The following is a 24,959-nucleotide window of genomic DNA, read 5'->3' on the forward strand; positions in this document are numbered from 1 at the left end:
CATGGGTAAATTTCAGCATTATTGGAGGCGCAGTAAATCTGTGATTCTGGGAGGAGAAAGCACATGTATTCTAGAAACTTAGCACCACCACAACATGGGGCAAAAATGAAAAGCACAATAAAGGGAAGAATTCGATGTTGTGCCATGTTGACAGTTTCATCAGAGCAAGCATTTCAGCTTGACAAATAGAATGATTCCTCTTTTCTCCCTCCATGTATGGTTCTGGGCGTTCTCCTGACCCCCCAGAGCAAACTGTAGGGGCACAAGTGGCACACAGGGGAGGGGGAAAGTCCTGCTGCACAAGCAGAAGTCCTTGTGAGGGCTTTCATTGGTGGGATTCATTAGTTAATTGAATTCTATCAATTATATGTCGGTATGGACATAGCTAGAGAACAAGCTTCAGATTTTTGAACAGGTCCAACTTTTGTTCAGAGAGCAACAGAAAGATCACACTATGTGGTCTCCTAAAATTTCAGACTTTAGAGGAATATAGCAATAGTGTCAAAGCCAACCCAAATTTAACAGTCACTTTATATTGACATTACAAGTCCAACAACCCTTGGTTTTTGGTTTTTCCCTGTTAGATGACTATAGAGTACTGTGAAATGGCATTTGCCTGAAGGAGCCAATGAAGGAATATTAACTATACAAAGAAATATTCAACAAAAAACTAAAGCAGCTTTATATGCATTTACTTTTCTTTTTTAAAAAGGAAGCATTATATAATTTTCTAGGTCGTAATACAATATTATATACAAACCCCATTGAAAAATAGTAAAGAACTATAAAACAAGTAAAAGCATTTATTATTATTTAATGATCTCAAAATAATGAATGTTTATAAGTATATAGTCTTAATATTTACAGGAATGTATTAGGACAACATTTTAAGATAACTCTTTACAATTTCTTTATTTCCTGTCGCTTGTATTCAGCATATAATTCTAAACTGGGCAATTCATCTACAGTACTTATAAAATTACAAGCTGATAGAGCGTGAAATGGAATATACATTTTCTATGGGTGTGTACATTCATCCTGGTTTCTAGTTAAATTAATAGCTCAGGATACATTTTACATGAATGTAGGCTACCTAGAGAGAAAAACAGTAAGATGGAAGTCACAAAGGGATTGATTTTTTGCTCATGAGAAGAAGAGGCTGGCACCTCCTGCATCTGTTCCTGCTGCCTTGTTTCCCTCATATTCATCCCAATCCAACAAGCATAACTTGCACATGTAAATAGGCTTCTGGAATCATGTCCATGCCATGAGTTCAGTGTGACTAACTCCCATGTAAGTGTGCAAAGGGCTGCAGCCTCCTTCATGTAGATTGCTCTTTTGAATATTGTCCCATCAATGCAGAAGGAAATATCCATCTGGCACCTGCACTCTGTGTGAACTTTGAACAGGTGGTCAATGCTAACAGCTCGAAGGTTGCATACAGATGCACCTGCAAACAGAATCAGGTACAGGTTGCTCCCCTCCAAGGCGAGTTCTGCTGCTTTGATCTTGCTCTTCAAAGAACACACATGCAGCCTCCAGGTCTAATGCCACACACATTTTCATTCATATTTATCTGCTCATGCCTCTGCTTGGCAGCGTAATTATTTATCTAATAAATATCTAAAAGGGCCACATTTTTCAAGGCGCTAAAAATTGCTCCAAGAAATCATTGGAGTTGACTTCATGATCGACACAGGGGGGTTAGCCAATCATACCTGTGCAAATCCAACTTCTGCTGGAAAACCCCCCAGAAGCGTTTGATCCTGGGGGAAAGATTGTGCATTTGCCAAAAAAACCACTTAATGTGCTATCCTGGCTGGCTCATCACTGATATTTTGTGCATCGGTTTGCATACTAAAAATACTGACCATTGGTTGGGAAGGGGTTTGATGGAACTGATTTTCAGACATTCCCTCTCTGTCCAGTAGATCATGAATGGGGAAACCTTGCCCCCCCCCCCAGGTTTTGCTGAACTATCATTCTCAGTATCCCTGGCCATGGGCCATGCTTGCTGGGGCTGATGGGAGTTTGGAGGGCCAAAGGTTACCCACTCCTGGAGTAGATGATGAATTTAAAAGCTGAAAGAGCTGGCTACTGGTTTAGTGGAATGCTACTATGTGTAAGTAGGGATCTCTGGATTTGGGATGGTATCCAATGCTAGATAAACCCAGTGGAATAAAATCTACAGATTTCAATGCATCTGCTCTGGATGTGGCTAATAATGGATATCACTCTGTGCATCTGGCAAGTCCTAGCATAACCTGGGGTGTGTAGTCTAGGTCGTGTCTTAACTACATTTTAAAATGAGCAGTTCTCGCAATCACACACAAGACTTTCTAGCCCAATAGATAACATTTTCTGCTAGATGCTGTGGACTAGTAATATGCAATGAAAATGTAGTGCCCTAATGGCATCTGGCGAAACACTCCCATCAGTTTCAAGGGACAGATGGGAATGTTAACTTGCTTTCACGTTATACATGCAATGTCCATGAACGGGTAGCACCTCTGCATCTCATGTGCATCCTCCCTGCATATTTACATCAAAGCCCATACCTATAGGTTGGCAGCAGGATCCATAGCCAATAAACATGCACAGATGCTTTCCCATGTTGTAAAAAGCTCTTACCGCTGCCAAAGGCCATTGTTGGATCAGGGTAAAAGTGAGAGAAAATTTCTATTGTCTTCTGTGAATCCTGTATCAATAAAGGTAGACAAGGCTGACTACAATGGTAACAGACTTTTAAGCAAGTTTTTTTAGATATAAAAATGTGACATTCCTGCAATTCAATATATAAGCAGCAGTTATAAACAAAAACAAGCCCTTTATTAAAAACAATCTTTGGTTAGATTGGTATTTTAAACATGTTGGACAACATTTTGTTAACTTCCACATAAAGAGTGTTTCGGACAAATTATACTTAAGAATGAGTTTGCTGCATACTTTGTATAAAAACTAATAAGTACTACAAAACTATGTGATGATTTTGCTTTTATTTTCTATTATTCTGCAACAATGCTCTTTCAATTGAAATATAACACTCTTGGACATTTGGTTTTGCAACAAACCATACAGTAAGTTAATTTGCAATATAACACCAGGCTTTGGCAGTTGTGGATGAAATTGATTTTTGTTCTCTATTAAAACTAAATTTCATCCTCAACTTACACAGCATAGGATTTTTTTTGGTATATATGATATGATGCACTGCAGTTCATAACTAGGAAGACTGTTATCTGAACATTTCATATTGTATGTAACATGAAGCAAACGTTCTGTATTTTGCTTTGTTGGTTTTGCTCAAGATATGCGTAGAAGGTGTAGATTAAGAGGGAGCTGGTGCCCTGCCAAGAACACACGTAATAAATAAATTTAAAGACTTTTCATGTATATGGGGCAAAATTAAGAGGGGGGGGGGTCTGCTCAGGGTGCTTGCCCTTTCGATTCTACTTTCATCTTTATGTCCACCTGTATCACTGGGGCTATCTATCGAGGATGCCATATTTTTGGAGCAATCGTATCCTAAGCATTAGGCCTGACACTAGATATAACTGTGGAGCAGATGGACCTGGCAGGTATGTTCTAGCTCTCGGACTTGTTATCCGGAGCTTCCTCTTGGGTTACTTTCCCTGGAGGCTGACATTGGAAGGAATGTTGTCATGTGCCTTGGCTGCCCAAACCCTGTCACCAGTGCCATTCGTTGCCAAACGCTTGCAAATTGTAGGGAGGGTATGTGATGGTTGCTTAGCAGCCACTAAACAGATTCTCCCATTTCTTTTCTTCTCCATCCCAGGAGATGGAGATAGGTTGCCAAAAAGACCCAGATGAGGCTGTTGGGCCCTCAGCCTGTAGGAAGTAGCAAGTGTTACTTGTTGGGGATAAGCAACAGGTTTTTTTTGTTTTTAAAAATCCCTTTACATTTTGCAGATGGCATACAAAAAGTATACTTGCTACTCATCACATTTTCCACAACATAATGTGCCTGAAGATTTTTTGTACTCTGGAAAGTGCCGTATAAATGCTAACCGTTACTATCAAGTCTGAAGGACGTCCATGTGATCTGCTCCCAGTTGCTGTTATTTTAAAGAGGCATGCACTAAATTTTACACATACATGCCCTTCAGATGTGATGAGAGGCGTGCATATCTTGTACTTGGCTGTCCATATCCCAGTACAAACTGTAAAGTGACAATTGCAAATGAGGGCTAGCTAGGTGTTCGTAGAAGGATTTGTTCGACTTTGAAGTGTCCAGAACAATTTGTGCATGGTAGACTTGCAAAGGCAACCCGGGCTTATTTCTTTCTGCATGGCACTCGATAGGGTCATAGGTAAAACTGAACACAAAAAGGGGATTTGGCAGGAGATGCAACATGGAAGTATTTATATGCTGATGCCTAGAAGCCTCCGACACAAGATGAGGAAACTGGAGAGCCTGATGTTAAAAAAATAAATAGTAGGCACATCAGAAATTCTGGAATGGGCAGAATAGGTGGAACATCATCATAATGTAAACTTTATAGTAACCTCAGAGAAGAGTGTATTTGGGGCTGTGGCTCTGTATGTCGAAAGTGGACATAGAGTCCTAAAAGCTAGAAAAATTAAAAGGACTATTTTCATCCACACAATCATTGTAGGTGGAAATATCTGGTCCAAAACACGGCTTAGAACTTGAGTTCTATTATCCCCACTTCACCAAAACGCCAAAGGTAATATTAAGTTGCAGTCCTATATGTACTTACCTGGGAAAATTTACTTCCCAGGTAACATGCATAGGATTGCACTGTTGATCTTAAACTTGATTTAAAAAAATAAATCCTCAAGGATTCTCAGGAATAACTCCATGCCAGAATCTATACTATATTTGCAGAGGGACACCCTTGGCCCAGCGCATGCTCTGATGGGCTCTTCTGCCCTCAACTCAGCCCGCTATGCACTCTTCCTCATGCACTTCACTTGCTGATTCTCCCTTTCTGTCATTCATTCCTACTCCTTCCACACTCCCTCCCCCTGTCTCTTTGGAGCCGACAGGAATTACAAGCTGTCACACAAAGAAACAATTGTGTGAAAGAGTACTTTCTTAATATCTCTTCTGAGCATGCTGCTTGTTAATTTCATTGAGTGACCCTGAATATTATGAGGGAGAAATCTCTCTCTCTCTCCCCCCTCGTGCCAGTCACAATTGTATAAGATATCCCAATTTAGTAAAAAAACAAAAAAACAACAACAAAGCCTCAAATGTTCATAGAGAAGATGCTCCAACCCTTTGATAAGAGTGAGAGAAATGAAAGCAGCAGAGAAGCTGGAAAGTGGCAGAGAACAATATTTGGATACCTTTGTCAGGGAACTGGGCAGCTGAGTCATCGTAACTGCTGAACTGAAGGATGCTTTGAGTTACGATGCTCTGGTCAGTGAAATGATAGGTGGCTGTGGTATCTGGAAGTATAAGATGTAATCAAAGATGGGATGTCCAGCTACACTGAGCAGGATGACCTGTGAACGTAATTGCTTGGGGAATAAGTTTGTTTAACATATTCCTTCAGCAACTAGGTTCCTAGGTTTGTGGAGGGCAGTGCAATTTGCTAGCAGCTGTGTGTGTGCTCTTTAATTCAGGGCACTTTGAAAAAAGGCCCCTCAGTGCTTGGGGAAATTGTGCTGTTGCTAATATTCTTTCTTGTCCTCTGGACCCCCTCTGGAATGTGCACTTAGACACTCTGGATTACTAAACATAAATGCCCTTTTCACAAATCCTTCATCTTTCACATCAGAAGGAATGAAAGATATTCAAACAAACTGCTCTCAGTAGTGCTGGGCTGATGGCCCCACCATTTTGTTCACTGGCGTGAGTGAAGTGATGAATTGGATTCTACCCAAGGCGTGAGCCCCAGATGAGAAACAAAATCTTCTTGCCACTGCTTTTGCTTAAGAGAAAATATTGCATGTTCAGCATAGAGCCCAGGAAACACAACAGGATTTCTGCTTGCAAAAAAGGCCAGCAGATTGAAGCACAGTTTTTCTTCCTCTGTCTTGCAAGGAAGAACTCCACAGGATGCTCTTTATTTGTTTTGCAAACTGTAAAGCTCCCATACAGCTTATCAGGAATGGGGAGCCTCTAGTTATTCAAAACCCTCAGCCATTTTTCAATAAATAAGCTAAAGTAAAATTCCCAAGAGAATAGCCTACCTGTTCTATTTTCTTAAAATATAAAAACAGTGATAGTTATAAGCTAACCATGAAATATAGATATATGTAAAAAAAAATATCCCTGCATTGCTTTTTGTGCAAATAAAACCCCCAAAAGATCCTTGTCAGAAACAGAATATGGTCCTCCATTTTTGTAAGAACGTAATTTCTTACATAGATATAAGCAAAATGGTTGCATATGCTTAAACATGCACCAGGCTGTTAAAGAATCAAGTCCTATCCTTTAAATAATGGCTTGCTTATGAGTGGAATGCCCCGGAATAAAACCACTTCCTCTTCTACACTTCAACATGGCATGAATGAATGGAAGACGCACTCCCTCTATGGCTCATTGACGATCTGGGGCTATGGTTGTTACAGTTTTCACCTTTCCTTTTCTCCTTGCCCCCCCAGTTTTCTAGCAGCTGCAGCTTTCCCTGTTCTTCTTTCATGAAGACTTCCACCATCAGAACTTTCTCCTTATGAATTTGCTGACTGATGTCCTTGGGAATGTCTGGGATAATCCAGTCCACAAAGTCACTCATAAACATGACCAAGTTCTGAAAAACAAGAATTTCAGAGCCAATGTTAGCAGACAAAAGTAAGCACTTTGAAGTCCCAATTATTACAACGGAGAGCTCAGTATTTGCAAAAATTTGCCCCATGGAAGTCTGCGGAACATAAACATTGGTTAGCTTTGAGTAGATTGTGTCCTAAATCATGTTCCTAAATAAGCTTGCTTGGAAGCAACCTTGATTGAAATCAATGGGAATTACTTCTACAATTAGGACTGATATGCTAGACATATTTTTTATTTATTTAGAAACCAGAGTTATGTAAAATTAGTGTGCAGTTTACAACTCTCTGGCATACATGGCCACAGATATTTAAGGCCCACTCCCAAACAAAACCAGCCTGTCATGAATAAAATTCCCCAATGTCTGACTGCATGCAACTCTCCTTTTCTAAATGTCACTTTTTATATATGAAGATTAAGAAAGAAAAAGTAAAAAAGTCTGTTTTGTGACACATTAAGGACACACACGGTTTTCCTCCCTGGCTTCTCTGGTCACATGGCTAACATCTGCCTGATCTAATACATCTGTAGCAGAAAACACATGTAACACTCTTTGTATGTTACAACACATGTACCTTTTCTTTCTCAGAAATGAATTGCCTGGTGGGAAGTGGTAATACTTAGGCCCTCAACTCATAGAGAGTCAAATTCAACAAATATTGGTTCAGAGAATTTATTTATTTACTCTGTTTTTATCCCGTCCTCCCCCATCCCACCAAAAGGAGCCCAGGGCAGCCACCCAATACCAACAAATAAAACAACATAATTCAAACACTACTAAAGTCAAAACTATCAAAGCACATTTCAAATACATCATTCTAGCTGCTAAATGTACCACCCCTTCAAGTACAAAATGCCTGGCCAACAAAAATGTATTAAAATGATGGCAATGTTTGTGACAATCATCCTTCATTTTTTGGGGGGGATTTGATAGTAGGGATGCTGCCAAAGAGCAAGGTCATGCTGTGGCCTACCGCCCGCCCCCCCATCTATCTCCATTGGTGACACTACAAGCAAGGCCTCAACCATTGATCTTAAGGCCTTGTCTGGTTGGTATTGGAGGAAGTGGTCTTTTACATACTTAGACTCTGAGCTATTAAGGGCTTTGTGATTACCAACACGTTGAATTGGAACTGGTGGCTTTACAAGAAGCCAAGGCAATGCTAGGACAGGTGACACATGACCCAATCTGGCAGTCACAGACCATCTTCAATGGAAGTCCCATGTGGAGCACTTGACCTAGTACAAACAGGTCACCAGAGCATGGGTTACTGGCACCAGGCTGTCCTGGTTCAAGAACAGTTGTTGCTGGCACAACAGTCAAAATTGGGCATAAGCCGCCCCAGATGTCATCTAGCTATACAGTGACTCCTCGTATCAATGAGTACTCTTGGAGGGTTTCATTCTCCCCATTTCTCTCCTGATAAACATGACTAGGGCTATTTTGGTGACAAAACCAGACCTGGAGCCAGAGTAAAATGGGTCCAGATAATATTGTTATCGATATGTGGGTGCTAAATGCTTGGGTTTAATAAATGTTAGGATTTAATTAGAACTGGGATGTGAAAATGGCACATCAGACCCTTGTGTCTAAGATATGTGTATTAGGTTATATTATATTAACACAGTATTCTCTTTTCCAAGCTCTGTCTGTTAATACAGAGCCACCTTAAATAATTTTGGGAAATACTTTACCTGAAACACTATTACAAACGCTAGTCTTGCTGCTAGCACAGCCCAGAAATCCTTTGCAATATCATATTTAGTTTCAGACCATGGGGGATCTCGGTAATCTTTGTATCTGAAAAGCAGAACTGAGAGTCAGTATATGCAAGATGGGGATCACGACTGAATATACACAGTATGGCTCTTGCAAAAAGCATGAAACTTTGCCAAAGTTTTGTTGCTTTGTTGTACCTTTATCATATCCACCTGTTGGTGTTGCTTAATATTTCAGTTGTAGCCTTCTTAGAGATGCTGAGAAAAAGTGTGTGCATGTATGTTTTGCGTACGTATGTGTGTGTGAGAGAGTGAGCATAGGCATTTCTTGAACAGAAAGGGCTTATTCCATGCAAGCCTCAAAATACATGTTATTATCACCAGTTATCTATGTAATAGTCCGGGTTGATTTGTGAGAAAACCAATCACAATCGGATCCTTCAAAAAGAGAATTTTGAGCGATTTCTAAAACTAAAAGTAGGCTGATGCCTATTAAGTGATGTTATCATGTTGGTAATAGACCTAACTTTGCCATTAGCCCCTCCCCTGCATATTCCATCTACTGTAAGTGCAAATTAGGGTAGGGGGAAAGGATGCAGGTTGGTGGGGTGGTGAAGAAATGATATGGAGCCCTTATCACCCGAAGTCCTATGAGACTTGCAATAAGAAAGTAGGCAGAGACCCTTTGGGACTCATTCCTGCCTTCTTCAGCCACCAGTTGGGGAAGGCATAGAGCGCTGCCTCATTGGATGGACTGAAGCAAAATATGTAATAAAACAAATAAACCATCTCCCATTTTAAAATAGGAAGAGCTGGCTCCAAATGGAAATCTTATCCAGGAAAAGATTTGCTGTGGGGCAAAAGGGTTAACACAACTTTTTAAAATGATTGGGTTGGAGGCCAGGGAGAAGCTTCCTAGGAATTTTAATACAGTATATTGACCAGGAGTTGTGCAGTATATTGGAAGGTGTTCTCAGCCCTCCTATGTCATGAGCACGGAGGTACAATGAAGCATTGAGGCCCAGGAGTGCAGATTTTTGCACTCTAGATTTTCTGGACTCCAACTCCCACCATCCTTAGCTAGCACAGCCAATGGTCTGGGATGTTGGGAGTCCAGCAGCATCTCAAGGACCATAGGCTTCCCACCCCTGTCCTAGGAGATGAGTGACACCAGAGATAGCAGGGTGTGTGGGGTGGAAGATATATTTTGGTGAAGGGAAGGAAGGGGTGCTAGCTTTGATAGCCCTGAGTGTCTTGCACGTAATCCTGGAGAGATTATGTGGGATGCTTACGGCAGGAGATTACATTTGGGTTTGGGACCTAATCAAAAGGAGCACTGTGGTTTAGAAGTTCAGATTGGCACAGGAAATGGGCGAAGCTTATGTGGTCATGAGTTTGTTCTAGCACAGGTGAAGTTGACCATTATATTTTCAACAATGCATGTTACTGGGATAACTAATGAGACAGAACAGTCTAGTCTCTGGTTTAGATCTTCAGATTCCAGTCTTTGGACCAGATGCCAAAAGCATATCCAACGGTAATAGGATTATGGATATATGTTCTGAGGTTGACGGGGCCTGTTCAGTAGTCTTAAAGCATTGACCATGCAAGCTAACAAGCTTTCTGGGTGTTCTTTGATTACAGGACTAGATGCTACAGTAGTAAGTAGAGCCTCGAGTAGCTGAGCTGTACTGTGTATTTGAAAGGTTGAGCTATAAAACAGTCATAAAGACAAAGGGGAGTAAGCAGCAGCCATAGCTTTTCATGCAAAGGCTGTGGGAAAGCGGGTCCTCACACAGGCCTCTGTGTTTGGTGGGTGTTAAACAAATGGAGGAGTCCTGTGGATAATGACTAGTTCTGGTATGTGTCTTCTAACAGGCTGGGGTTGTTAGTGTGGACACTACTAACTAGAAATGCTTCACAGCGAAGGGGGGTAGTTTTAGACGGCTTTGTTATTCTTCCTTGGGTGGCAGAGCAATGGGAGGAAATGAGATCACATCAAGGCCTCAGGGGCACTCTTATGGGCCATAGCTTTGGGGAGAGCTGGAGAAGCTCTGAAGTCGACAGTTTTCAAGCTTCGAGAAAGGTGTCAAGGAAAGGAAATGGTATGGCTCAGACCATGACAACTGAGACGAGATCGTGGATATACACAGAAGGAAGATTCGTATGCAGATGGAAGGTGGTAGCCACAAATCCATGTTCAAAAACATACAACCTAAATACATGGAAACTTAAATATGAGTCCTTCTGAGATGCATGAATGGGTCAACATCCCAGGGGAAAATCTCTTTTAAGGAAATAACAGTATGTACCTGCATATTTGGACTGGGTAGCCAAGCTCCATAGCGTCATTTGGAGCTGTTCCATCTTGAAAATCGCTGACATTAAAATAGGATAGCGTATGGTTCACGAAGCCATGCATGGTGCCACTTTCACTGTACATATACAGGTACACGAGGCGTGGAATGAAGTCAGATGTGAATGAGATCACAAATGCCTAAGCCATAAGAGTAAACAATGAGCGCAATATTCAGGCAATGCTTGACTGATTTCATAACCAAACTCAACTGTCTCCTCCCCCAGTTGGGCTTATGAGCAGATGGATTGCTATAAATCAGGCTGGTTTCAGGCCATAATCCGCAGATTAATGATTTTCTTCACTCCATAGAAGTTTTGATATTCGAACTCTAGAACTGCAGCAAATTGAGAATGAGCAATTGAGGTTGGCTGAGGACATAACATCATGTGGACAATAAAAAACAGGTCCTTCATTTTTTTCTAATTTCAATATGGTTCTGCTTTCAGTATAAGTGCAACATTTGCAGTGCTCTGCTCTCTCTGGTTCTATATCCACATATTATTATTATTATTATTATTATTATTATTATTATTATTATTATTATTATTATTTACTAAGGCATTAAGGGGAGTGTATGTTTAAGAATCCCCTCTTGCTTTCGTTGTTGTGTGCAGCGAGCCATTTGAACCACTTTGCATTGATGTGGTCTGAAAGTAATAGCAGTTTGGGTCAGCCTAGGCAGATGCTACAAATCAAGGGCACCTAAATTTATTATAATCTTGTCAAACAATAATGAATGTCCATACCATAAAGGGGATGACACACAGTAGTTGTTTAAAAAGACCAGAAAACATCCCATCCAGGAAGACTCAAACGTTAAAAAATGTACCAACATTTTTGGTCCTTTATAATATTAATAAATCTTATATAATTAGATTTGCTGGTGTGAGCACAAGAGGGACCACCAGAAAATTGAGCGGGGGGTGGGGAGCATTTGGGGAACATATAGTCATTTGCTCGGGGCCCAAATAATCCTTTTCCAAAGGATTCTTATAAAGCAGGAGTGGGGAACTTGTGGTCCTCCAGATGTTCTTGGACATCTGGAGGACTAAAGCCACAACCAGCGTAGCCAATGGACGGGGACAATAAGAGTTGTAGCCAAGCAACACCTAGAGGACCACAGGTTCCCCATTTTTGTCGTAAGGGAATATTGCTGTTTTCTCCTAGCTTTCTCCATCAGTGGCTTCCGAATCCAATGTACCGATTCCACACTCAGACCCATTTGGAAGCTTAATAACTGACACATATCACTTTAAGGAAAAGGGCAAAGAATGTCGTGCTTAACAAGCTTGGAAGCAAAAAGTCAAGAATGAATGTGGACACACAGAGGTGAGCATCAACCGACACAGCTTCTGACTGAGCACAACTAGGAGACAGTGCAAGAGTGGCAGAAGCAGGGAGACTTTCTCGCCTATTTCTATTCCACAGTTTCACATATTTTTCCATCACTGGATGAGCATCTTACACACATGGCTACAGGGATGGGCCACATCTGAAGGGGGAAAGGGAAGGAGATAAGGGCCTCACATAAAGATGCAAATATGGCTGTGACTCCTTGAAGGACCAGAAAGAGAGGAAGCAGGCACCCAGAGAGAAAAGGGTGGGCAAAGCCAGCTGGAAATAGAAGTTGAGCATGGCACTTGTTTTTGCTTCAGCTCATATTTATGACTGCCTTCCCAAATATATTCCTAACTATTTGGTGGATATCCCACTAGTACTGTATGTTATTAAATCATTGTTTGGTGATCTCTTAAGTTATTTTACATTGCAGTGTTTTCCTCTACTCAAACTACAACAAATGCCAGCTGAATTATGTGAGCTTCGAAAGACTCTTGGGATGCCCTTTAAAGCGTGGCAAAGAACTGAAGACAAACCAACTCTATAAATAAACGATTACACAAAAACATCCATTTTAACAGGGCTATTAGATGCATCAAGATAAAACGGACTGGCCCACTGGGCCACATGGCTTTTTCTAAACATGAAAAGCCTAATGATTGTAACTAGTTTTGTTGAGATGTTTTAAAAGAAGTAAGACACATAATACAGAACATACAACCTAGGTCAGTTATGTTTTCAACAATTCTCCCCCTTGCCCCTTTTAACAACTATTGCAGGAATCAGCAATTTTTTTTAGCCGCGGGTCGGTCCACTGTCCCTCAGACCTTGTGGCGGGCCGGAGAAGCGGCACGGGGGGGGGAGCTGGAAGAAGAGGCAAGGGGGGGCAAGTAGTCCTCCTTCCCACCCCCAGCCCTTACCTTCCCTGGGGCTGCCACCGCCACCACCACCACCACCGCTTCTTCTCATGGGTAGGCACAGCAAACTCGTCTGCTCCACTCTCTGGCCCACAGGAGCACCCGGGTGGTGGCAGCGGTGGAAGAAAGATGAGCGGTGTGAAAGGACTGGCTCCGGAGAGGGGCTGCTTAAAATGGTGCTCAGCCAGCTCAGCCGAGCCCCCTTCCTCTTCTAGGCAGGGTGGGGAGAAGCCAGGAGGAGGGAGGGAGGAGGCTCTGCCGTGGTGTGTGTGAGGGTGTGTGTGGGGAAATGGAATGGCGCAGGAAAAAAATTGGTGCAGGCCGAACGAACAGAATCCTCATGCCAATCCACAGACAGTCCGCAGGCCAGATCCTGAAGGCAATTACGCCTGATCCGGCCCGCGGCCCTTAGTTTGCTGACCCCTGAGCTATTGCCTTTAAGAAGCAGGTGTTAGACATGAGATGAAAAGAGTCACTGTTGGGCAACTGGTTGCTTCAGGTATCTGGAATGAGAGCTGCACTCACCTGGTAGGATAGGAATGGAAAGAGGTTTGGTCAGATTTGGTACAGGGTCTAAGAAGTTTGTGAGGGGAGGCAGTCTCAGGAAGCAGGCAGTCTTTTGGGTCACACCGCCTACCAATGTGGTTGCTTATATGCTTCTGTAAGGCCTACTCACATTTGCAATGTACAACTGTACATATGTAAAAAGTGCAAATAGAATACTGCAACAAGACGAGCTCACTGTCTTTTGCAAAGGAAACTGAAACTCTGCCCTGTGCCTGGGAAAGGGGAGTATGAGACAATATGCAGAACAATAAATGTCTGCTTTCTTCCATGAAAGCTGAAATAGGGTAGGGCGAGTCAGAGGAACAAAAAAATGACATTTGTCATTGTTGAAGAGGTTGCTATAAGAATTATGAAAAAGCAGGAAAAGTGTCCTCAGAGAGGAAAATGAGATCTATTATTATTATTATTTTTAAACAGAGAAGACACATGTGCTCTAAATTTCACTGACTTGGAAGCCTCCAGATAGCAGCCAACAGTCAAGAAGTATAAAAATTGGGCTGACATATGCTAAAGAGCAGCTCGCACTTTCTCTCTCAGCTTCCCACCTGCTCTATAGAACTTGCTTCACATGAAAAACTATCTGCCTGAGTGGGAAGACTAAACAACAGCAGTGTCAGGAAAATCGTTACCATACTTTACTGACAAATAGTCCTTTGTTAATAAAAGTTTCGAAAGTTATAAAAGCAACTTATATTATTTGCGTTTCAAAAGAAAGCTTGTGAAATTGAGAATAAAAGTTTCTTTATTTTTGTTCCATGAAAGCTGAAATAGGGTAGGGCGAGGTAATTAAATAAATCAGAGCAAGATATTAGACTCACAACAAAACTTTGACAGTGATTTGCCCATGGCTGCCCAGCGAGCTTAATCGCTGAGTGGGAATTTGAACCGAGGATTTACTCCAGATTCCACACCACACTAGATGTCTATAATGTTAACATTTCCAAGTAACTGAAAGGAAATTAAGAATCGGCGTGATCAATCACTATTTGCAAAGAATTACTTACATTTATGATCACAGCAAGTTTTCCTACACCTCTGAGGATATTATACCATATTCCTGGAGGGAAAAGACAAGCAGAAGGTTAAAAGACTTTAAAATGGCTACCCATAAGAATGGATAACTATAAATAACATCACTGTACAAGTTCAAGGTGCTGGTTTTTATCCCCATAGCCTAAACAGCTTGGGGCACAAGTACTCTAAATACTATCTTCTGCCATATGTATTGTCTCATACACTCTGCTCCATATCTGAGATCCTGCTTCAATTCCCTAATTGTTGTTCTTATTGCTATTTAGTTTAGTGATGGAGTTGTCCATTTGTTTACACTTTGTCCATTTGTGTGTTTGTGCATGTGTGCGTATATAGATAATTTTCCGCATATAGATATATTTCTATTATTTTATTTATTTGATCCCTGCTCTGGGATTGAAACGTTGACTAAAGTATCATCTTCACCACCAGTGTCATCATCTCATCACCTTATGCAGTTAGTAGACATGAATTTCCTTAGTAGAATAAAGGAGGATTGAAATTTAAAACACAAAACTAAAATAAGAATCCTGCCTCATCCATCACATATGGCAAAGTGACATAAATAAGGAATAATATTAACTAGTTACTGTGCTGTTAGTGAACTACTTACCTATATCTTTTGCTCTTACTGCAACTGGCCTTCTAAGCTCAGTAACAAACTTCTTTGCATCCAGACGTATTTCAATGATGTTGTTCAGGAGCGCAAACAAGGGAGCCAGTGGGAAAGATGCAACAAACAGGGTTACAAACCCAAACTGGATGACTGAAAATTAAAAAGAAAACACACTGTAGTTTGCATATTATGCTGTTCTAGATGGAATGTATTTTTGGAAACAGCTCCCCACAAACAGCCAGTGCTAACTACTGAAACCACAATATTCTCAGATCATATGCATATGAATGTAGGTAGGTGCTGACCCTGTAATGTTAGCCTACAGTAGGTTGCCTGCTGGTTTATGTTTTCTAGAACTTCATGAGATAGCAACTTTCTTTGTAGGGGGATATAATAACCTTTATTTCAGCGAAAAAACAGGATCACATATTGTATAAAAATAGATTTCAAAGTTTAAACGGCTGGCAGTTTTTAGAAAACCAACAACTGGTACATGAAAACTACAAATGCTCTAGGCTAATTAGTGTAGCTTGGAATGGAAAGAGGTCTGCTTAATTATGGACTGAGAATGATCTTCCAAACCAGGGATTTACTTTTTAAAAATCTCAAATGGTGTCTATTTGCAGTGGCCTCTATCAGTCCCTTTGGTCATGGTCAAATGCTGTACCAACACCATCCAAATAACATGTTTGTTGACATATTTATGAGTTATATACTGTTAATTGAATTGGTGATCTCTTGAAAGTTTATTGAAGGCATTTTTATTGTCAGGTAATTGTTCACATTTTTGCCTTTTGGTGTTAATTGTATTTGTTTCTGTTTGATGTTGTCAGCCAGTTTGGGATAACTTTTGGAGAGAGAATGAGGTACAAATATAAGGAGTTCAGTGAGTGGATAATATGGAGATGACAGAATTCACCATGTTTTGCTTAGTAGCCTTCCAAAAGCATCTGTTTGTAATCTTGAAGACAAAGTGTTGTACTAAATGGCTCTTTGTTCTGAACCTGCAGCATCCATGTTTCACATGGTTTCACCATGATCTGCTATAATCACAAATTTAAAGCACTGGATATAGTTCTGCAAGGCAATTGCCTCAACCTCTCCCTCTCCCTGCAATGCTGGCAGGGAGCCTTTGCGCAATCCAAATCATAACTCCACCAGCCCAGGGCAAAGGGTGTTTAGGCTGTAGTTCAGATGTACACAATTCTGCATAGTTTCAGAACTTCACTATAGGTGTCACTTTGAGGTATGAAGAACATGTGAGAATTTACAATTCCAAGTAGAAGAAGGAATGACTGCTCAACTCTTAGAAAGAGGCTCTCCAACATTTTTCTTACATATTCCATTTTATGCTAACAAATCATATCCAAAATAGTTTATAAATAATCAATCCTGCCCTTGAGACTGAGTCTATTTATTTAAAAAACACATTCACCTACTAAAACTGACCATGACCATTACTCATCTATCACTGATTAAGGGTGCGATTCTATGCTCACTTACTCTTTGTATAGGGTAGCAGTGTAAGCTATTAAAAAACTGAAACCCTAGCTTAAACACTTGAAATCTCACTCACTCATTTCCATGTATTCTGGAGTAAGACCAGCAAAAGGCTCCAGATTATAGTCTACTTCATAGCGTTGCTTTTTCTTCAAATATTCCTCGTGGTCTCCAGGACGCCGTCGTTTCGATTTCAAGTATCTTATGAATTTTTTCATTTTTCTAAGAGGAAACATTAAAAGCAACTCTTTTAAAAGTCTCAGTAGTTTTGTAAGAGCAAAAGACCAAAAAAACCAACCAAACAAAAAATCATGAATTTGCTGATTATGAAATTAGTTATAGGGGGACTGTGGAGGGGAACGAAAGGGTCCCTCAGATGTGCACAAGACTTTCCATGAGTGCCTTCTGAGGCTTCTGTGCTTCATCTCCCAGTCTACAGTTGTAAAAAGGGCTCTTCCTGAAGTTTATTTGACCTTCAGAGATGCCTTGTCTGAGAGGTACATTGGAAGGGTAGGCCTCAGAAGCCTCAATCTAAATATTTGCAAGGCATCTGAAAAAGTAAATAGGATGAGGTCAATACACTTTCTCACACTACCTGTAGTCCCCAAGGATGGCAAAGATTGGTATTATTAATAGGCTATTTTGTAAGAACTAGGCCTTCATTTCTTTCAGTATTTAGGATTATTTTCAGCTTCTGCTATTACCTGTTAACAAACAAATTTAATTTAATTTGTTTTCACTGTAGGTTCAGAATTCTTTTTTATTGTCCAAGTTCTGTTGTATACCACTCTAGGAACCATATGATTGAAAAGCAAAATAATAAATATTGAAAATGGTATAACAAAGCAAATTCATGTTATTTTATAGTATGTAGCATAGTTGCCTTCTTGCCTTCTGCCTTTTGGACAAACCACAAAACCACATAGCATTTCTATTTTCAAGTTGATATGCAAGCATTTTACAGCAGATGGTCTCAGTCCTTGGCTACTTACGGAATGCCAATTTCGAAAAGATTGTTCTGAATCAGCTGTTTGCCCAACATAATAATGCTAAGTTGTATACACAATTCCATTAGGCAACCACCAGGAGCACACTAAAGGAGAAATAGAGATACATAGATTAGGGGGATCTAGGTAACGTAACACAGGCTTATATCAAGACTTTGGTTCATTCTCCTTGTGCCTCTTACTGCCTCTTAAACTCTGTTCCTGAAAGCTGGGGGACCCTCTGGAACAGTGTGAGAAGTGGCTGCAGGGGGTGGAGGTAAAATCAGTGAAAACTGCTTTCTCCCCACTTCTGTCAGTGGGGTCCCTCTGCTGGATCAAAAGCCTTCTGTGGAATGATGTTGCCCTTCTGTGTGCAGATGGTTAAATTTGTAGCCACACCATGGTTTTTTTTCTCTCGTTCAGAAATAAGCATGCACAAAATGAACTGCCGTTACCTCTTCCATGCGAAAAGAATGAAAAATGTAGACATAATCTCCTGGGCGTCCAACGAATCTAGGAAAATTCAGAAACAATTATTGGTCTTTTGTTCTGCCTATTTAAGAGGAGCAAGTTGTCACACTCCTCCTGCAACATCTCCCATACATCCAGATAGAATCTTTGGGAGGAATTCAGTGGGATGGTACATCAATCGTTCTCTTGGGGCAAGAATTTCAGCATTGTTTGTCTGTTTATAGATTCTTATTTAATAATAATCATCCTTCTCTATCCTCCATGTGCTGTTCTGAGGGGTTCTCTTGCCCCATCCCAGAGCCACTTTCGGGTGTGTGGGGAGCACGCAGGAGCAGAAGACAGTGGGGGGGGGGCAGGGGGGTAAGCCCCATTGCACAAGTAGATATTCTTGAATGGGCTTCCACCAGTGGGACTTATTAGTTGAAACCAGTTACATAATTTGCAGGGCATGGGCTCCTAGTCCTCATTGAGTAGGGATCCTGATATAAATGGGCGAATTTATCAATTTTTCTTTCTCTCAGTTTTTCATTTTTGTAAACTTGAGTTTGGTTCTTCACATTTCAGCATCAATTTGTGATTTTTTTTGTAGCGTCATGGAAATTAATCAGCATTTTGTTGCAATTTTCTGATAATATACACATTTTTGCAAATACAGTCAAACCTTGTTCTGTGTGCGCCTCTGCTTGTGTCCACTTTGATGAATGTCTGCAGCAAACCTGGAAGTACCGGAACAGGTTACTTCCAGGTTCACAGCTTGCACATGAGTGCTAAATCGTGCATGCGCAGAAGCGCTAAATAACGGTGCTTCGGCGTGCGTCATTTTCGGCTTGCGGACGGGCCTCTGGAACAGATCCCATCAACAAATCAAGGTTTGACTGTAAAATTTGCTTAAAAGCAATGCATTTTTCTGTTATTTTCAGTACTATATGCAATTCTACACACATATTATGCTAATATATGCATTTTTGTGCATACTGTTGGCAGGGTCCCCTGGATCTCTGGGCCCCAGTAACCTTTCCACTCCCATGCCTGGGCCCTGACTTTATCTCAACAAATGTTCAGAGTCAGCCTAGGTAACTATTAAATATTTAATTAATTTCTCCTGCTACTCATTGGTTCTTGTATATGGTCTCAAGAGTCAGTAGTAGTTTGAACACTTTAAGTTAAACATTTAATTCACCTTATGCAACTTACTGGTCCTTGAAAAATGTATTGAATTCACTGTTTGTATAACTCACCGGCCCTTGAAGAAAGCCACATAGAAAATAGGCGTGTAGGCATTGACAAATTTCAAAAGGAAGGCCTTGAAGATAAGACGTTCTTCAAAACTCTTGTCTGTTTTTGGAACCTCTGTGTAAATAAGATTAATGTAAGAGTGCTTGAAAAAAGCATTCAAATAGCTAAATTTTAGAGCCTGCTAAGATTTAAGATTTTGGAAGACTACTCTTGATCTGTTTAGTTGTTTTTGTTTTTTTTAAAAAGAAAGGGTACATCCCAATGGTCCTGTCTGTATGGTGATGGTGGAACTAGAAAATTTCCAGCTTCCAGCAACCCTCTCCATGTCTGGAGCTGCATGCATTGTCATGCCTAGGTATGGACTACATTCATTGGAAACATCAGCCTGGTCTGATCACAAGAAATGTAACTCAGGGAAAATTCTGTGTTTGATGAAACCCTAAGAAGTTCATGCTCAGCAATAACTGGACACCTCATTTTTCCAGGTCTTGATTTATTGTCCCTATGAAGAAAGCCATGACTGTAAATGAAGATGAATTACATTACTCAGCTTCTGAAAATGGTTTGGTTCTCCATAGCAAGTGAAGAGGCTCTTGATTAATCTAAGTCCATTTCCCCATTTTATAATCAAACCAATGTTAGTTGCTGAAAGAAGTTCATGTAATAATAGCAAGTGATTATTTTATATATATCATTGGCTAGACATGCTTTGTTCTTGGCTGTGTGGCCAAAGTGAAATAATTGTGCTCTTTTAAGACAGGCCATTTGAAGAAACTGTAGCTTTAAGTCAAAATAACTTTAAAGATTTATACCTACCAATCTGGGTCAGCCATCTGGCTATGCAGCCGTATACTTCATCCAAGATTATTATCACCACCAGATTAATAATCACTGCAGTTGCTGTGACAGTTACTCTAACATTAGACCGGCCACCGGGAGTGGAGCTGATGGCTAAAGCTGCTGCAGTGGAGATTCGGTATATTATGACTCCAAAAACAATGGCAAATGTCAGTCCAATCTGGAAAGACAAAAGTAGTATGTCATAAGAATATGCAAATGTCAGTAAAAATGTCTAGATGTCAGTAATTGTTAAAAGGGTGGCCAGATCTGGATTGAAAGGAAATGTTTAACAGTGAAACGTACTAGAGGAATAGTTCTGTCCTAGGGCCCAATTCATGCATCATATTTGTCCTTTGTGTGTCTATGCAGTAGCATTTTTTCAGGTTGCCACCACTGCAAAAATGGCAGTGGCAACATTCAGCTCTCATGTAAAGGAACCAGCTCACACAGGTGTGCCTCTATAGAAGCACTGCCTTGCTGCAACCCTATTTGTGGGCCATGCTTTGTCAGTGGTGCAGGTAGTGTGAACCAATCCGTGGTTTTAAAGAAAACTGCTGCTCCTAACTGAGATTATCGAGGCCATTTCTGAATGCTACTGTATCACTTTTCTCAGAAGGTGGTGTAATTCAATCAACAGTGAACCTAAAGGCCATGTAAGATATAGAGGAATTCTGAACTGCCAAGGAAATAACTACCGTATTTTTCGCTCTATAAGACGCATCTAGTTTTTGGAGGAGGAAAACAAGAAAAAAAATATTCTGAATCTCAGAAGCCAGAACAGCAAGAGGGATCACTGTGCAGTGAAAGCAGCAATCCCTCTTGCTGTTCTGGCTTCTCTGATAGCTGTGCAGCCTGCATTCGCTCCATAAGACGCACACACATTCCCCCTTACTTTTAGGAGGGAAAAAGTGAGTCTTATAGAGCAAAAAATACGGTAAATCATGGCTGAGAAGCATGTCCACAGTTACACTACATGATAAACTGTGGAAAAGAAAGAACAGCAAGCATATACAGTGGTACCTCGCAAGACGAATGCCTCGCAAGACAAAAAACTCGCTAGACGAAAGGTTTTTCCGTTTTCGATTTGCCTCGCAAGACGAATTTCCCTATGGGCTTGTTTCGCAAGACGAAAACGTCTCGCGACTTTGTTTCCTTTGTCTAAAAACAAAGACATGTTTTGTTTATAAAGTTAATTTATTTTCCCTTCAATTTTTGAACTGCTCTTTACAGTATGTGTGACTTTAAAGAGCAGTTAATAAACTGTTGTTGTACCAAATTTGGCTTTGTTTGGACTTTTTTTGACCATAGGAACGCATTAAATGATTTTCAATGCATTCCTATGGGATTTCGTGATTCGCAAGACGAAAAATTCGTTAGACGACAAAACTTGCGGAATGAATTAATTTCGTCTTGCGGGGCACCACTGTACAACTCCACTGAACATGACCAATAATTAGCTGAAAGGCTTTGAAATTTCATAGATGGGGGGGGAGGTATTGGTCTATGTGTGCGTGTGTAGAATTTGTTTCAATCCTCTTCAAATGTTTATTTGTAAAAAATAACGCAGGAGTTCAGGTAGCATCTGGCTGGCCATGGCAAGAACAGAATGCTGGACCACAGAGGTCTTTGGTATGATCCTGCAGAACTCTTCTTATGTTCTCATAATGGGGATGATACAGTAGTCACGACTATCAACTATAAAATCACAGTATATGAACTGGAAAAAACTGAATAATGAAAGTGCATCCCAAAAAATTGACTTGAGAGAAATCAGCGAGAAGTTTGGTCCTTCTCCAATGTTACAGAAGCTTTGCTCACCCTTTGAAAAATCTTGCATTACACTTAACCATAAACATTTACTAGGTACCGTAATACTTACCATGAAAATGATGCTCACAAAATTTGTGAAGTATGCTGGAAAACGATCTTTCCACGTCAGTTTTTCTTTTTCAGTCTATGGCATGAAAGAAAACACAATGATCCTGCGATGTAATATAGCCACATATACTGTAGCAGCAAAAGCATTTTCTTTTTAATTTGTGCCGGTCATCCAAACTTTGATGTGTAGGAAAGCAATCAAATGCATAACTTGATAGTAGTGCAAAGACACAGGAATGGAAGTAAACATTTTAGGAGGCAAACATCAGAACAGTGTGGAGTCAATTCAGTTAACTACAACTATATAAAGGGGTCAGTATATCACAATATTTATTTCAAATTGAGCTAGTTTGTTTATCAGTGTTATGAGGCCAAGCAATTTTATTTTATTTTTTACAAAAACACAGATTTTTAGGGATTGTCAAAGCACATTTATCTCTGTCTCTATTTTAGTCTATTTTATATTGGCCACTATGAACCCTCCCCCCCGAACATTGCTACGCGTTTATAACAATGCAGAAAAGTTAAGGTACTTTGTGAAAGTTCCATCACTCATGAAAATCCATTGTTTGTGGGAAAAGATGAATGTGATACTAAATAGGTTGATTAAAGAATGCAAACGAGGAGTATGCTCATTTGGCTTGTCTTTTCTGTTCCAAGTCAGAGGAACAGGAGCTACTTTCCTGAATATGGTAAAATTTAGGAAACTGGTACTGAGGAAAGCATAGGGAACAATATACAGATATACTGCAGATGATCTCAAGGGCAAGACAGCATGAACTGGGCCAACATGAAACATGATGTGTGTGTGGATATGTGTTTGCCAAGAAAAATATGGTCAATAACATGGTCAATGATGTGGAATCTCAGTGCCATGGTGCCTTGATACTTTTCAAACCAGTCTTGCCTGCATTAGTTTACAGCTGCTCAGTCTCAACTAAGATATGCTGTAGTTCCTTTAAAAGTCCCATAGCAGAAGGACAGAATGAAACCACTGCATCTCCCATCCTATCCATCCACTGGCTCCCTTCTTCCATCCTTTTATTTTATTTATTAAAAGTATTCATGAATTGCCTTTTCTGCCCCCAAGGCAATATACAACAACTAGAAACAACACACATTTTTAAAAACACACCAATTAACAAAACAAAACCAGAATGTGGGATTGAAAACCCATCGAGAGCCAGGTGGAACAAAATAGTTTTTTAAGCTAGGCAAAGATAGGGACAATCTTGTGGCCCCAGGGAAGGTGTTCCACAAGCCAGATGCTGCTGTATAGAAGAGTTTCTGTCCTGGGCCTTTTCACCTAGGAGCCTAGTTGTTGCCCCCTACATTTGGCAAGGAAGAAAGGTGACAAAAAGAAACGGTGGAGAAACAGAATGGGAAGCAGAGTGGCAGCACCTTCTCCTGATGTTACAGGACCTTTAAAGGTTTGAGCAACATCTTTGGGTTCAGATATAGTAACATTAATATCTGATTGTATCTTGTTTATTTTCATGGTCTGTTGAGTGATCACCGTTGTATTTCAACACACTGTGTCATGGAGACTATTTGATTTTTTAAAGCCTGAAAACAGGGAATGATGTGTTAATATGGCGATGTCATATATAATTACAGAAGGCCACTTCAAGAACAACAAGCATTTAATGTCACATGCATGTCACACGCATGCTGTCTGAGGAAAAACAGCCGCAGGCAACTCTGCCAAGCATCTGGCACGTGCAGAAGTGCCACACCAGTCAATATGTAAGGATTAACCATGCAGTGCCATTCCAAACAAAGAGGAAAACCAGTCCCAACAAGAGTGCTGAAGAAGGGGGCAGGGGGAGGGGGGGGAAATACGTATATGTGTATATTAGACAATAAACAGACAAAGTTTGGAAAACAAATCAATTTGTGTTTTCTATAGTTATTCATAGTTCAGAAAGTTTCCACAAATTTGAATGAAATGTACCAATTTCACCCCAGCCATGACTCTCTTAACTCTTTGCCGCCATTTGTTGGCTGCCTCTTCCGGCAATTGCGGGCCCTTCTGATGGCATTTGAAGGAAACAGAAAAGGGTCATGCAATATGGTTGTTACAAAGCATTGACTCATATAGGCAAATAAATCAATACCCTCAGCAAAATATGGACACGCTACAGCTTAAAAACAAATAGAAGCTGCCTTTACTTGTTATGGGCCAATGCTATGTCTTCTGAAATGAAGTAAATTACTATAAGGAAGAAAGTACAAAATAAAACCACAGGAAAATGACCAGTGTTATCTAGTAAAACAACAACAACAACAACAACAACAACAAAAACAATAATGCAAAGAATAAAAACGGATCTGTATTATTTTAAGGTGTCACAATATGTGTCAGACAAGAGTCTGATCTCCTTCATAATGAAAGTTATCCGCAAAATCCCACAATATTTTGTAGTGGGATGACTAGAGTCATTTAACTAACCAATGACCTGGAGTCAGGAATGAGTAGTGAGTTTGCAGATAGAATGAACTTTTTCAGAATGGTGGAACCCAAAGGAGATTGTAGAGAAACCAAGAAGGATCTACCTGCAAGATCTTCGCTTTTTTAGTTCATTTTTGAGATAGGGTGACTGGAATGGAATACAGTATTTCAATCATGTCCACACCATAGAGGTACATTAAGAACATTGGCAGTTCCTGCCCCCACATCCATGTTAACTACAATTTAATTCCCCCTCACCTCCACCACCAATGTTGCATACTGAATAAA

At 40.4% G+C, this 24,959-nt stretch overlaps 1 protein-coding gene across 6 annotated transcripts in view; it reads right to left on the bottom strand.

Moving 5' to 3' along the window:
• Positions 1-783: 783 nt before the first annotated feature.
• The window catches only part of ANO1 (anoctamin 1), a 159,890-nt gene continuing 135,714 nt past the window's right edge, over positions 784-24,959 (bottom strand). For 4 of the 6 annotated variants that reach the window (XM_081163996.1, XM_081163997.1, XM_081164001.1 and 1 more), the window contains 12 exons: positions 24,174-24,251; positions 22,221-22,295; positions 20,318-20,519; positions 19,504-19,615; positions 18,250-18,307; positions 17,801-17,901; positions 16,885-17,030; positions 15,306-15,458; positions 14,665-14,717; positions 10,792-10,976; positions 8,456-8,561; positions 784-6,743 (listed from right to left, as the gene is read on the bottom strand). In XM_081163996.1, the coding sequence (XP_081020122.1) occupies positions 6,483-6,743; positions 8,456-8,561; positions 10,792-10,976; positions 14,665-14,717; positions 15,306-15,458; positions 16,885-17,030; positions 17,801-17,901; positions 18,250-18,307; positions 19,504-19,615; positions 20,318-20,519; positions 22,221-22,295; positions 24,174-24,251 (1,530 nt within the window). In that variant the 3' untranslated portion in view covers positions 784-6,482. The remainder of the gene's footprint in view (positions 6,744-8,455; positions 8,562-10,791; positions 10,977-14,664; positions 14,718-15,305; positions 15,459-16,884; positions 17,031-17,800; positions 17,902-18,249; positions 18,308-19,503; positions 19,616-20,317; positions 20,520-22,220; positions 22,296-24,173; positions 24,252-24,959) is intronic. The other 2 variants (XM_081164000.1, XM_081163998.1) reach the window with 1 other exon arrangement.

The sequence above is a fragment of the Podarcis bocagei genome, assembly GCF_964188305.1.
Source record: "Podarcis bocagei genome assembly, chromosome: 1".
Taxonomy (NCBI): domain Eukaryota; kingdom Metazoa; phylum Chordata; class Lepidosauria; order Squamata; family Lacertidae; genus Podarcis; species Podarcis bocagei.